We start from the raw sequence: 15,049 nt of genomic DNA, 5'->3' as shown, positions 1-15,049 counted from the left end.
CTGCACTAAAACACAAGGCTGGCAGCCTCTGAGTAGGCACAAAGTGAATGAGTACTATGAAACTAAGAGTCATGAGATGCATCCTGTGGAAAAACATGAAATGTGTATATCCCTGTATGCAAAGCGACCTGTCAGAAACAGGCACATTGTAGGTATCCCTGAGCTCCAACATACAGTCCTGAAGGGCTGAAGTGGTATGTGAGTTTGACCAAGAGTGGGCACGATGTTGTAGTGAGGCTAGTGGTTTACTGTTGCCGACTTGCGTAAATGAAGTTTGGAGGAGGATGGTGTCTACAGACCATGCAGGTATATTACGGTGAAGCCAGTGCTGGATAAAGGATGGAACAAGCAAGAAAGCTGTTACCACCAGGCAAGGACTCTTATTTTCATGTCAGGAATTGGCACCATCAAATTTCTCCAGGAAGGAGAGAAGAACTGGAAGTGGTGTAGAAAGACTGTGAAAATTCAGAAATACAGCAGAGTAACCAGAATTATACAGAACGTGAAGGATTAGATTATGAAGACATGTTGCAAAAACCTGACTTGTTTTCCGTAGAATGTAGGAGGTTAAGGGGTAATTTACTCAAGTTGTTCATAATGATTGAGGAATGCAATATCATAGACACAGAGAGACATATTTCCAGAGGTTTGGGAGTCCAGATGAGAACGTAACTTTGAGCTTGACAATTTAAGTATGAAATCACAAAGCAATTTTCCATGCAAGTGTTAGTGAAAATCTGAAACTCTTCTTGCTAAAGGCTGCAGATGCTGAGTCAACATAATTTTCAAAACTGAGATAAGAATGTAAATTAATATGAAACTAAGCTGGGTAAATAGTGTTAGGAGGTAGAGCATGATCTACTTCAACAGCTGAAATGTGCTTTAAGAATGTGTCACCTCCAGACTTCAGTGTGGTTCCCCAATTCATTATGGTTCCGAATGGATATCCCAAACCATTAAGCTCCCAGGTGAAGGATGAATTGTCTCCCCTTCTTTATTCTCCCACTCTCTCAGTTGGTTACAACAAGATTAATTTTAAAAGGATACCTTCCCTAATGGATATGTGATATTATAGACTTCAGAACTTTAATAGAAGTTCCTAAACTGAATGAATCAACAAAAGATAAACTATTACACACAGCAAAAAGTCTGTCTGAATTGAACTGTTAAGGAACAAAGACAAGCTGTTACACAGAGACTCAAGCAATTAGCCATTTCTTGGTGAGATTGCATAAAAACTGCTTTGAAACCTGCCTGATAAACTGGATGCTTTATTGCCACAAAGGACAAGGATTGCCCTGCAGAAGAATTTAAGGAGTTAATCACAGGAAAACTGTTACTTCGAACAGTCAATGCCAAATGTAACAAGAAACAAAGAAATTACTTTTGTTAAGAAGGCCAACTACAGACTTGCAGTAACTCAGATGAAAGACTCTAAAGAAATCATCAATCAATCACCTCAGAGACCGAAGGATGGGGAATCGAACACCAGAACAACTCAACAACAGAACTTTGACGAACAACACTGCATAAGGATTGAGCCGTGAACACTTCCACCCTCAGCATCAGACCACTGTTGGTTGAAGTACTGGCCAGATTTCACCATTCATCAGTTAATAGCTAAATTGCGTCGCAGGCTTGTAGTTGCTTACTTGTGAAGTTCAATATTTGGTTGCTACATGCAATAAAGTTTGAATTACTGTTTCAGTACTTGAATGTCTGTGAGATTTCTTAATAAGTAGCCGAATTAAAAGTAACTCGTGGAGATTTACCCATAACAATACCTATCTCTCAGAAAATGAACCTGTGCTTTTAAAAAGAGCCAAAATAGTAAGGCTTCTTGAGTTAACAAAAAGAGTAAATTTTTAATCACATAAAGGTAGAAGAAATACAAATACAACATTCATAAACACAGATTAAAAATAAGAGGTGAGTACAAAAAAAAGATATATGGATCAAGATTTAAACTGTTCGTGAAATGCTAATAATTAAACATTGCAGCGGAGGTTACCGGTAGCATTGACATTAGGACATTAGCATTGACATTGAACAGTTGGTTTCATGATCCTTAGATTTGCAGATTGATTGGGATTCTGTCGATTTGATCCTTTCAACAACAATTACAGAGATAGAAAGGTTGTAGTTGGTTGGCTCGCCGAGCTGGTTCGTTGTTTTGCAGAACAGGAAGATACTATACGCCCCGACACACACATCACGCTACCTTACATCAGGAACACATCTGAACTGACCACAAGATTCCTATGACCACTGGGCATCAGAATATCACACAAACCCATATCAACCCTACGACAACTGCTCACCCGGACCAAAGACCCACTACCCACTATGGACAGGACCAATGTCATATGCAAGATTCCCTGCAGAGACTGTGACAAACACTACATCGGACAAACAGGAAGGAAATTGACAACAAGAGTACACGAACCTCAATTGGCTACAAAAAGACACGACCAATACTCACTCATCTCAATCCACATGGATAGGAGGACCACCAATTCGACTGGGACAACACCAAAATCCTGGGACAAGCAAAACAGAGACAAGCACGCGAATTCCTAGAAGCGTGGCACTCCACGAAGTAAGCCATCAACAAACACATGCAGCTCGACCCCATATACACTCCACTACAAAGGAAAACCGGAAATGAGGTAATCCAGGTCAACGGACTCCAGAGTTTAAATAACAGACGGGAAAACACAACAGTGCTTCATCGGAGGCTGCATTGATGATGTTACCTAGCAGGGTAATGAAACGTCTGCAAAACAACGAACCAGCTCGGCGAGCCAACCAACTACAACATCTATAGCCCAAGCTACAAATCTACTCTAAAACCTTATAGATAGGTTCTTGATTAATAAGGGGATCAAGGGTTACAGGGAGAAGGCAGGAGAATGGGGTTGAGAAACATATCAGCTATAATTGAATGGTGGAGCAGACTCGATGGGCTGAATGGCCTAATTCTGCTCCTACATGTTATGGTCTTATGGATTCGATCACAGCATTCAGAGTGACAGTCCATTTGTTGTCCAATTTCCATTTGTTTGGTTGGTAGCTAGCTGACTTCTGGTACACGGACTGAGATGAGAGGGTCTTTAACTGTAATACAGGGGTAACTTGGGGATAATTCTTTGACTGTGACCTTCGCAGCATGCTAATACTCAGACCTAGTGTGGTACATATGAGAACATTCAGTCCCAGTAGAATACTCCTGCAGAGTTGAAATTGTGCATTCTTCAAAAAGAGAAACACAAATTGTGTGTCTGTAGTTTGGACAAGATCACAGTCCAGTCTTTTTAGACTTGCCCCTTCCTCTCTTTAGAGGGTCAGCTCCCTTCACATATGTAGGTGTGACATTCTTCAGGACCCTCTCTTCAGTCAGTCACTTAATTTAGACTTGCAGCTATGTATAGCTTTATCACACTTCTTTCAAATAAAAAAAAATTAGAATCACACATTAAAAATGTCCATAGTACCTAAGGGCTTTGACATGGTCATGATAGATGAACGTCTTTCTACTGTTAATATGTTCACTACCAAGCAAAGCCGAGTTTCATGATCAGTATCTTACCAGATACGGTGAAGAAACAACCCATCATTTCCCACTTCAGGTGTTGTATTTTCAGCACTGTGTCCTTATTTCAGATTGCAGTACTTGTTCATTTTTAAATGTCTGCTTGAAATGTTTTATATTAAGGCCAAACAAATAAGTGGAACATGTATCCATAAATAAAAACAGAAAATGCTGGAATACTTAGCAAGTCTGGCATGAAATGTTCCACATATGCTGTCTGACTTGCTAAATATTCCAGTATTTCTTGTTTTAATTTCAAATTTCCAACATGTTCAGTATTTTGCTTTTGTATGTTCTATTCATTATCTTCTTAATGCACAACATATCTGAATAAGCAATACAAAAATGTTGATAAAACACTGAGTAAACATCTCCAGTGACTAATAACTGACTGCAGCTCTCATTTACATGCAACGTTATTTTGATGTTTAGCCAATAATGAGAGGTTTAGAAAGTTTACATAAACCGTGAAAGGTCTAGTACTGAAGTGCATGACTGTTTGTCAGATAACAAACAATACTGTTGCAATGACTAAGACTGAAGTAAATTGTTGGATTAGGTTTCACTAACTTTTTTCTTTTTTCTGCTTGTAAAATAGCTGTCTCTTCTGCTTCCAGTCTTTGTTTTGCCTCTAGTAAGAGTTGTGCCTCATATTTTGCATCGTCATTCTTATGTGCTTCATAGAGTCGCATCAATTTTCCTTGTTCAAGTTCAACTTCAAACATTTCACGTCTGAAACGGGGTAAAGAATAAACTGAAATGTAGCTCTGAGCAAATCTTTATCAATGCTCAAAAAGTAAACATTGTACAGTTGAATTCCTCTGTAGTAGATATACACCATTTAAAGACAAATGCCGGTGTAAGAAGTTAATTATTCAGCTTCTTTGCTATCACCCCTCATACTGTAAAAAAATCTTAAAATACCAGGTCAGAAGCCACATGATACCAGGCTACAGTCCAACAGATTTATTTGAAATCACAAGCTTTTAAAGCACTGCTCCTTTGTCAGGTCCTGGAATATAACCTGGTGCCACGTGACTTCTGACCTTGTCCACCCCAGTCTAACACCGACATCTCCACATCATGATTAAAGTACCAGGAATATTAAATGAGAAAAAATAATCAAACATTGAAATGTAAAACAGTACGATTCTGTGAAATAAAATTTCAATTAATACAACAATTAAATGATTTAATGTAAAAGCTGAAACTATACGTTAGCAAATCATATGCCATTACAACTAATAAAACCTTACAATACTGTTCTAAAGATTATTTATATATTTATATTTATATATAAATAATCTACAGTGAAAATATCTGATAGATATTTCAACTCTGCAGGAGTATTCTACTGGGACTGAATGTTCTGATAGAAACTATTTTTGGTAATACCTTTAATTCAATAATTTTCAGTTTTACCATTTTTATGTTTATTTGCTCTATTGCTAAACATTTTTTTAAGGCACTAAGGTAAACTGACAGACATAAAGCATCCAACGTGCTCTCTGTTCACACAAAAGTGACAAGAAATTCCACCACAGCTGAAAATTTGTTTAAAATCTCCATCACTTTACCGTCAATACAAAAGAATATACCTTAGCATGGGTTATTGATATCAAGGTAATTGGATTTTCCAAGTGAATTCAGGTTAAAAGAAATGGGAAATGCACAAGTTGTAATAATTTCTACAAATTCAACTGAATGGCAGTTCAAGTATCTCCTTTGTTAAATCCCAGGTGATGTTCCTCAATTCAGTACATTCTAGACAGGATACCCCTAAACCATTAAGTTCCCAGGTGAGGAGGGATGAAATGACTCCCTCTTCTTATATACCCACCCCTCAGTTGGTTGCAACAAGGTTAACCTTAAAAGATTCCTTCTCTTGTGGATGCCATTCTCCTATTCCAACTGAACTTATATTTTAAAAAAAAAAATTTTTCTTTGAATCATAGAATCCCTACAGCGCAAATAGAGGCCATTTGGCCCGCTGAGTCTGCACTGACCCTCTGAAGAACCTACCCAGACTCACACCCCTAACCAATTCCTCCATAACCCTGCATTTACCATGGCTAACCTAGCTAACCTGCCTGCACATCCCTGGACACTATGGGGCAATTTAGCATGGCCAATCCACCTAATGTGCACATCTTTCGACTTTGGGAGGAAACCAAAGCACCAGGAGGAAACCCACGCAAATACGGAGGGAACTTGCAAACTCCCCACAGACAGTCACATAAGGCTGGAATTGAATCTGGGTCCCTGATGCTGTGAAGCAGCAGCACTAACCACTGTGTCACAATACCGCCCCATTTAACCAGGCTTTAACAAAGTTAACAGAGTTCACCATGAGTGAGTTTAATAGTTACTGAACATGTGAAGAATTAGTAATGAAACACACAGATTAGAAATAAGAGCTAAATGCAAGAAGATAAAAGTTCTGGATCAGTCACTGAATTGTTTGTGAAGGGTGGATAATTGAATGATGTGCTGTTGCAGTGGAGATTATTTATGGAATTGACATTGGTAGTTGAATAGTCAGTTTCATAATCCTTAGCTTAGTGTATTCTTTGAGATTCCATAGCTCTGATACCCTTTGACCTGTTACTGAATTCCAGCATTCAGAGTAAGAGAGGACTTTTGTTGCCCTATTTCCTTTCAACTGGCTGATAGTGAGCTGACTTGAAGCACTCAGAGTGATAAAGGGTCTCTATCTGCAACGGAGGCTGGGGATTAACTGTGACTTTCACAGCACGCTTACTCTTGAACACAGGCTGGTACAAGTGAGAATGTTCAGTCCCACCAGCACTCTCCAGTAAAGTTGAAACATTCTTTTTAACCCCTGTCCTTGTTTATTCTTCAAAGAGAGAAGCACAAAATGTGTGCAGTTTTAGACAAAACCTGCAGGGGTGGTTTGCTGTTGAGCAGGGAATTGTCAGCCCTTCATTATCTCAAGCCACTCTCTCACTCTGAAGTTTCTATGATGCATTTAGGTGTTACATCCTCGTGGTCCCATCCAGATTTTTTTTGCCAGCCAGCCACTGAATTATACCTGCAGATATTTTGTCTCCTTAGCAGTTCTCTTTCTAAAAAAAACACTTTTTGACAATAAGATCCAAAAACGTCGGCTGTATTTTCAGGCTGTAATCTGTCATTGTAACACCTTGAAAAGGCAAAGTTATTAAATTCATGAAGTCATTACAGCTCCAAAATCCTGCATTGAGTAATTGAGTTGGTATCAGTATTCGGCTCCAAGACAATGTATAAATATAAAAATATTTCAATATGATGTCAAACCCAGCACTTGTCATGTAAAACATATAAATCTGTCCAATTAGTAGTGAGATTGCTAGAGAGCTAGGTAGATAGCAGGTGGACGGTACTGTACGTGTGATATCATAAAATGTGTCAATACAGAAAACTTATAGCAGAGAAGTAGAAGTTCAAGTAAGAGAAAGTTTGGAATCCAAATATCACTGATTTAAAATCATTATGTAAAAGACCACCGAGGGTAATATGGGGTATGGTGGAAAGGTGAGAAGATAGGCAGAAAGCCTTTTACTCAACAAGTTATGATATATTTTTCCAACCGAATTCTCTTGTGCCATACTAAATCAAAGTGGGCATTTTAACATTACAGGATTGTCAGTACAGGCAGACTTTGATTAATTCCTCTTTTGGTAGCTCTTCTTAATTATGTATGCTCTTACAGTTCAACTTGGTACAAATTCTTACGAATGGCTAGATTAACCAGAAAATACTAGTTTGTTCATGCCTATGACTTTGGACTTCTGATTTGGGTTATTTTTACTGAGAAAAGCCACTTCATGTTTTGTGAAGCTATTACCAATAGGAAGGTTTTGAGGTCAAAATGGGGTACATATGCCAGCTATGCTCATGATGTCTTTGATATGCAAAGACTGTAAAATATTGCTGTTAAGTCCTTCAATCCTCATCAACTGACCATAGGAAAATATCATTATAAAAAAAATTGAAGAAATACATCTACTTTTCCTTTCGAGTACCACATACATGCAACCTATCAGTGCATGTCAAAAACAGTTACAAACACTTAAATTATTTCTATGGCAAAGTGAAGGCATTTGCAAACGTCATTGTTTAGTCTATAACTCACTCATTCTCTTGCAGTTTCAAAGTAATTTTTGATTGAAGGTCTTCTTCCTCCCGAAGCTCGTCACACAGCCGTCTGTGTTGTGCCCGAAGGCGAAACAAAGCAGGACTGGTACAACATCAGGAGAAATGATGAATATTAATAATAAGTAAAATGATTATGTATGAAGGCAATAAATGCTTTCTTTACATTTCACCTAATTTTCACCATCTATTCTTTTCTCATATTTGTCATTGTGGAACTACTTACAACAATCTGTATTTATAAACTGATTTTAACAGCAAAATGATACAAGTCATGAGAGAGATTGTAATCAGGTTAAAGGTTATACAGAGCTAGAAAAATAAATGTTACTATATTTGTTAATATTTACATTATACACACAAAATATTGTTCTATGAATGCACATGACCTTTGTCACGGTACATTTGAATTAAACCACAATAAGCGCTAAGCTGCAACCTTCAGAGACACATACCTCCCTTTCCTTTATGCTTAAACTTTTCTTTACTAACTTCATCTTCTGGCTTAGAGGGTGTTATAGACCAGACCAAACCCTCTCAAAATATATTGAGAGGATAGCTTAGACCCTAACTTTTTTTATTTTAAAGGCCAGTGCCAGGTGTTGCGTTCCGGATGCAATTGGATTGATCAAACTACCAGGCTTGAAGCAAAATACACTTTATTCATACACTATAGTTAAAATACAACAAAAGAAAGAATAAATTGGAACTCTATTGGAAAACTTAACAAAATAATAGATTATTTAACTACTGAACAGTAACTGTTCCAATGTAGTAACATCCCATAAACACACTCTTGGCAAAGGCAAGTTCAGTAAAATAGATTGTCTCACAGGCAATTCTCCAGTCCAGGAGGAAAAACATCAAGAGAAAATTCTGAGAGAGAGAGAGTAGCGGGGAGCTTCCAACTTAGCTTCAAGACCCCAACAGCAACTGCTAATTTAAAACTAAAACTAGAAATCCTGGTTCTGTGGGAGCTTGACCCCACTCATTCAGGCTGCTTCTATTGTTCCAACTTAAAAAAAGTACCAAGGCCTCACAAGCTGTTTACTTTATTGCTTTTGGAGCACACTGCCTGGCATCTTTGTCACAATCTCTCTTTATAAAAAAAAGCAGGACAAAATACATCTCTTAAAGCCTGGGTATCATCACAGAGGGGGAGCAGAAAATCACATTGCTTTCTTTTTTTACATTCAACAAAATGAGGTAAACTGATGCTGAGTAGCATGTAGCATTGTGATAGATATTTGTGGAAGCTCATGGTCGGAGATGGGCAGAGAACAATCCAGGCAGGGAAAGATCAAAACCAGTGGTGGATAAGTACATGATGAGGAATAAGTGGAAATGAGAAATTCTAATTATCAATGTATCGGAAGAACAGGTCAAAGAGAGGGCCTAAAGAGAACTGGAAAAAAGAATGTTTCACATATTGTAAAGAAGTTACACAATTGAGATAGACTTCATTTATGGGATTCAAGTTAAAACAAATCCAGTTCAGGTTGTGAGCAAGACAAACCAAGTCAAGGATGATGCAGACGCATTTGATGCAGGAAAATCCTAAAAACACAACCAGCAGGAGACATGGTAAAAATTGGTTCCCTATTTGATCAAAACTAGATAATGTCCTGTTAAAATTACAATCATACAAGTTAATTGATCACCTCTACATTTAATTCTTTGGCACTATTTCCATTACTTCAGGTGAAAAGGCTTTCTAGATTTGTCAAGGAGAGTTGCAACCTTCCTACTCTAGGTTCACTCCCCTCTTCCTTCTCAAAACAATTTTCTCATGACTTAGCTGCAAGCTGATGGGCAACCAAGAATGGCTTGATCTTTATCTACTGACAGCTGCTATGCAGTCTCTTCTTACCAATAATGGGTAGAAAATGGACTGATTAAATATGTTAGGCTGTGAAGTTAAAAATAAACTTATTTTGGTGAGTGCCTTTCTCAAACAAATTGCCTGATCTAATCTTGCTTGAAGTTAAAATCAATCCCAAGGAAGTGCAAAAAGACTTGACACCCATGCCAAGGAAGCAGTAATTAAATACAATAATGGGTCAGCCAGGACAAACCATTTTCTTAGCGTTGGGAAACAAGTGGAAATGGACAGTGTTGCCTGAATTGATCAAGTGTGGAGACCTGCAGAAGAAATGAGACCAACATCTGTCTGAACATGAGTGTCTACTGTTGAATACTAGGTTTATAATTCAGAAACAGTTAGGAAGACAAGTCCTGATATTGTCATTTAGCCTCTTCCATGAGCTGATGCAAATGGCACACAATGGTGCTCCCCTTTGTTAGCAGATCAGCTACTTTGATCAATGAACTTCCTTCCATTGTTAGGTCAGAAATGAGGATGTTTGCTGATTATTGCACAATGTTTAGCATGATTTGCAACTCCTCAGATATTACAGCAGTCCATGTTCAAATGTAGCAAGAACTGGACAATATCCAGGTTTGGTGCAACAAGGACCAAGCACCATTCGTGTTACACAAGTGCTGAAGCAATGACCATCTCCAAGAAAAAGAAATCTAACCGTCATCCCTTGATATTCAACAGCAGTCCCATTGTTGAATCCGCCATTATCAAAATCCTTCCATCACTGTGATCAATTTGCAATGTACTAGTACCACATCATGTAATGTTTAGAAGTAACAAGTTAATGCATAATGCATAAACTTATATTTATGAAGAGCATTTAACATAATTGAATATCCCACAGTGCTTAACAGGAACATTATAAAACAACATATGACACTGAGCCACATGAAGATATATTAGGTTAGATGGCCAAAACCTTGGTCCAAGAGGAGAGTTTTAAGGAGTATGTTAAAGGAGGAGAGAGAGAGAGAGACAGAGACAGAGACAGAGAGAGGTAGAGAGGTTTAGGAAGAGCATTTTCAGTTGGATGTAAAAGATCCAATGCCACTTTTTCAAAGAAGTGGATGTGAATTCTCCCCCATGTCCTGGTTGATGTTTATCTCTCAGCCAACATTTGAAAAGAATGGTCAACTTGCTAGCATCACACTACTGTTCATACAATCCTGCAGTGAGAAAAATTGGCTGCTGAAGATTTTTGCATTGCAGCAAAAACTATTGCATTGGTTGAAAAACATCCTTGAACATTCTGAAATTGAGAAACAAATAGTGGGAGTTGTTTTTTTCAATCTAATATATTTATAAGTCTTAAGATGTTTGCTTATCTGCGAAGTTCATTATTTGTGCAATACTTTTAAAAAAAACAAATAAATGTTTTCTAAGCATAAGGCAGTGACAACTGTTTAAAGACAATTCATAATAAACTCAATTTTAGCTACCAGAAGAAAGAAAATTATATCAAGATTAGAATTCTTTATCCTTACTGTGCAGTCAACATCAAGAAGCATCACTGACCCAAAACTAAATTGATTCCCATGTTATGAGAAAGGGAGAAAAAGCAAGTGAGACAAGTTAAGATCTTAAGAGAACACAGCAAATTGTGAATTTATTTAATAACTATTAAGCAATACTAACTTCACCAGAAGTACAAAGAATCTGATTCATACAGAGAAATGATGGAATGAACTAAATAGCAGAAAGATCACATACTTGTTGTTGGCAGTTTCCTGCTCTTGAATATCTGCTTCCACTTCCTTCCTCTCCTTCTCCAAAGTTTCTATTCTCATCCTGCATTCTTTTAATTCTTCTCTAAAATTAGAACATATGGCAATACAAGAACAAGCAAAGGTAAGTACACAGTTTTCGGAATAACATTAATCGAATATTACAGGAAATGCTATTATTCCAAATGAATCATTAATTTGCATTTAGACCGAGTGAAACTGCAACAGTTAGCCTTTGAGCACTGAGGCTGCATTCCAACCTATAATATGAAAAGCAACAATTATGCTTTTAAAGTTTCGGCACAGAAGGTAAACATGGATTTTCTGATTTGCAGTTAAAGTGTGACGGCAAGGGAGTTTCATAATGTACACTCTGCCGTAGCCTGGACGAGTTATCTCGTGATAAGGTTAGGGTTTGTCTTTCATCTTATTAATTATGCGAATAAGATGTTGAACATGTTTCCCATTGAATCTAGTGATTGATGTGGTTGCCATTGCCAGGATCTCGGGGTTCCAATACTCTGGTTCCTTTATAAACACCAGCTGGACACTGGTTCAAATGCTGCAAGCCACATTCGACCCATTACACTGTGGTGCACGCTTCCACGCTGTGAACACATGGTGCAGAAGAAAACCAACCTTACTCCTCCTTCCGAAAGAAAGATCTGGAGCCACTGATGGTTGGGGTGGTGGAGAGAAGATTTGTATTCTTCCTGTATAACTGCAGAAAGAGGTGAAGGGGGCAAGAGTATATAGGTATAGATTTCTTATAGAAGTATAGTTTTCTCACAGATCTGTAGTAAGGGACAAATGTATAGGTAAGGGTTAAAAGTAAGGATTAAAAGAGCACTTGCTTGCTGCTGCAGAGACAGACAGTTAGTTGGAAGATTGTTCCCAAGGGAACAGGTCACGGGATGTTCCAGGGGGGAAGCAAGCTAGTCTGCAAATGTTGGTGGCAAGGGGTCAGGGCTAGGCACAATGAATAACTGCATGTTTATTTTTGATAAAGGTTTCAATAGACAATAGCCTCCAGTGTGATAATGTAGGAGCCCTACACCACTGATAGCAAACTGTGTGGCGCTGTTAAATTTATTGCTCATGCCAGATGTGGATGGTAATTAATACAGTTTCAGGGTTGTGGCAGTCTGTTTGTGTAATGGTATAAAAGAGGTACTTTTGGAGAAAGTTCAAACTCCTGGGTGAGTCTTGGGCCCCCTCCCCCTGCATCTACACCAGTATTTTGCTTGAATAAAGTTCTCAAGTGCTGTTTTACTTTGCTATCTCCAAGTATCTGACTGCCTTTACAGAGGTCACTCTTACAGAGGTCATGCCACTAGACCCAGCCAACCTGAATAGAAATAACGGCCCAGCTCATGTTTTCTCCTGGGTCAACAGGAATGACCAGCAGTGCAGGAAGAAGATCAATGATCTGCTGCACATTCTACCATTTCATACTTGGAGGCCAGCACACATTCTAATTGTTCCAATGCAGATGTCTCTTACAAAGGCTGATGGACTAAACCCTCAGCATCACACGCATCATGTCCACTCAAGGCTCACATTCACCCCATCCTCTACAGTCAGCAATGCTTCCTACTAACTCAATAGGCACATTTCATCGCCTCTCCTGCTTTGCATGATCACTGACAGCTCTTGCATCCTGTTCCATCATATTCAATCCCTTCCTTCATCTCATTGCAACAGAAACTGGCTCACAACTGGGCTTAGAGGTCGCATACAGGTGGGGGAGTAGTGGACAAAAGGCTTTGACTGCCCACGAGAAGACAATGGTGAGGCTAAAATGGGAAAGAATAGAATCACTCATGTGGGAGTTACCAATGAATAACCAACCGAGTAAGCTCTATTGTGCTGTTCTTCTCTCTCATTACTACCAGTTCTAACTCATCCTTATTTTGTACAAGCTATTAGACATTTTCTCCAACTGTCTCCATCTCTCTTTTGTAGGCACATGCAGCATCCAGGGAACTCTGGAGTCAATCATAAAGGAGGAGATAATTGAATACTTGGAAAAACAAAGCTCAATTCACCAGTGTTGACATGATTTCATGAAGGGCAAGTCAAGCTTGACAAACTTGCTGGAGTTCTTTGATGATGTAACCAGCAAGGTGGATAATGGGGATCTGGTGCATGTGGTATATCTAGACTTCCAAAAGGCATATGACACGGTGCCACATTAAAGACTGATCCAGGAGGTTGGTTCCCAGGAGTTTAAGGGTAGTGAACTGACTTGGATAGAGGATTGGCTGACTGACAGAAAGCAGAGTGTTGGGATAAATGGGTCCTTCTTTGGATTGTGAACTATAACTAGGGGGATGCCACGGGGGTCATTTCTCGGACCTCAACTATTTATAATCTATTTAAATGATCTGAAAGCTGGGATAGAGTGTAACATATCAAAAGTCATGGATGATACTAAAATAGGTGGGAAAGCAGGCAGTGATGAGGAGATAAAGATTTTACAGATGGATATTGATAGCTCGGACAAGGAGCCAGAACCTGGCAGATGAAGTTTAATGTGGATAAGTGTGAGGTTGTCTATTTTGGCTAGAAAAATAAGAGGGCATATTAGTATTTAAATGGGAATGGTATTTAAATGTTAGTGTTAAAGCCCTTGTGTACTTAAAAGCAAGTCAAGGAGCATAAAATGCCTGCCTCTATGTCAGCAAAAAAAAACTACGTATAGATATGTGAGATGCCTGGCCTGCTCTAAGGTCAAACCAATCTGGCAGAAGCATTCAAGTCATAGGTGTCACTTAGCTCCAAATCAGATGGTTGAAGCCCTGAGGTGGTGTCTGAGTTGGTCATGGAAAAAGCATGGTGATATTGTGAAGCTTGTACTTTGCTGGTGCTGAGTTGCGTGGATGAAGGGCTGAAGAGGATTGTTGCCACTAATCAGACAGGGACTTGTACAGAAGAAGCAGTTCCACATGAAGAGAAGGTAGATGGCTGGCACAGCTATTTCTTGAGCTGCACCAAAGGCTGACAAGCCAAATTGCCAGGCACCCTGTGTTTTACTTGTCGAGTTGTTGTGCCGTTTAGTTTCCTGATGCAGCATAGGAAAATTGGAAGTGCAATGTTGGCTATTAGTGAGACGCAAATGTATGTAAATGAGCTAGTTGCCACTCTGGTGACATCTGGAACTTGTGAGGTAAGTTTTTCTTGAAATCGAGAATCTAATCTTTTCACTCTCACCCAATTAGGTCATCTTGCTTGCTATTAATCTCACCGCACAAGGAGAAGAAAATTCTGCCTCTCATCATGTTGAAATTACCAGTATATGAATGCTTAATATTTTCATGTAAGTTATTTTGGTTTATTTGAGAAGGGATTAACCAATTTACATGAAACAGGTTAAGGTTTCATCAGGATAGTGCAGAGAAGAACTTAATTTAGATATGTTAGGCAGTTATACTTACACGTGTCACAAAGCAATTTCATAATAAATGACAAAAATACTATCGTATATATATGATTTTTAAAAAAAATATTAGTTGAAGGGGAAGCAGGGAGAAAATTCAGATCCTATTCTTCATCTCAATAATAACAAAAATTTAGCAATGAATCAAATAGATAAATAAGATTTCTGGGGTAAAACAAAGCGACTGCATTTTTTGTTTTCTGATTTACATCTCTGCCATGAAAAATTTCTTGGCTATATTTATAACAGATCTTTTA

General features: G+C 38.5%; 1 protein-coding gene across 1 annotated transcript in view; it reads right to left on the bottom strand.

Annotated features, from left to right (window-relative positions):
- cfap74 (cilia and flagella associated protein 74) overlaps positions 1 to 15,049 on the bottom strand; it is a 170,049-nt gene that overhangs the window by 129,505 nt on the left and 25,495 nt on the right. Inside the window, exons 5-7 of the mRNA XM_048615184.1 lie at positions 11,340 to 11,438; positions 7,728 to 7,832; positions 4,163 to 4,324 (exon numbers count right to left, since the gene is read on the bottom strand). Coding sequence (XP_048471141.1) covers positions 4,163 to 4,324; positions 7,728 to 7,832; positions 11,340 to 11,438 — 366 coding nt within the window. The remainder of the gene's footprint in view (positions 1 to 4,162; positions 4,325 to 7,727; positions 7,833 to 11,339; positions 11,439 to 15,049) is intronic.

Source organism: Rhincodon typus, chromosome 31 (genome assembly GCF_021869965.1).
Source record: "Rhincodon typus isolate 14 chromosome 31, sRhiTyp1.1, whole genome shotgun sequence".
NCBI classification, from domain to species: domain Eukaryota; kingdom Metazoa; phylum Chordata; class Chondrichthyes; order Orectolobiformes; family Rhincodontidae; genus Rhincodon; species Rhincodon typus.
The sequence above is the reverse complement of the archived record's forward strand: the minus strand, read 5'-3'. Positions and strand labels throughout refer to the sequence as shown.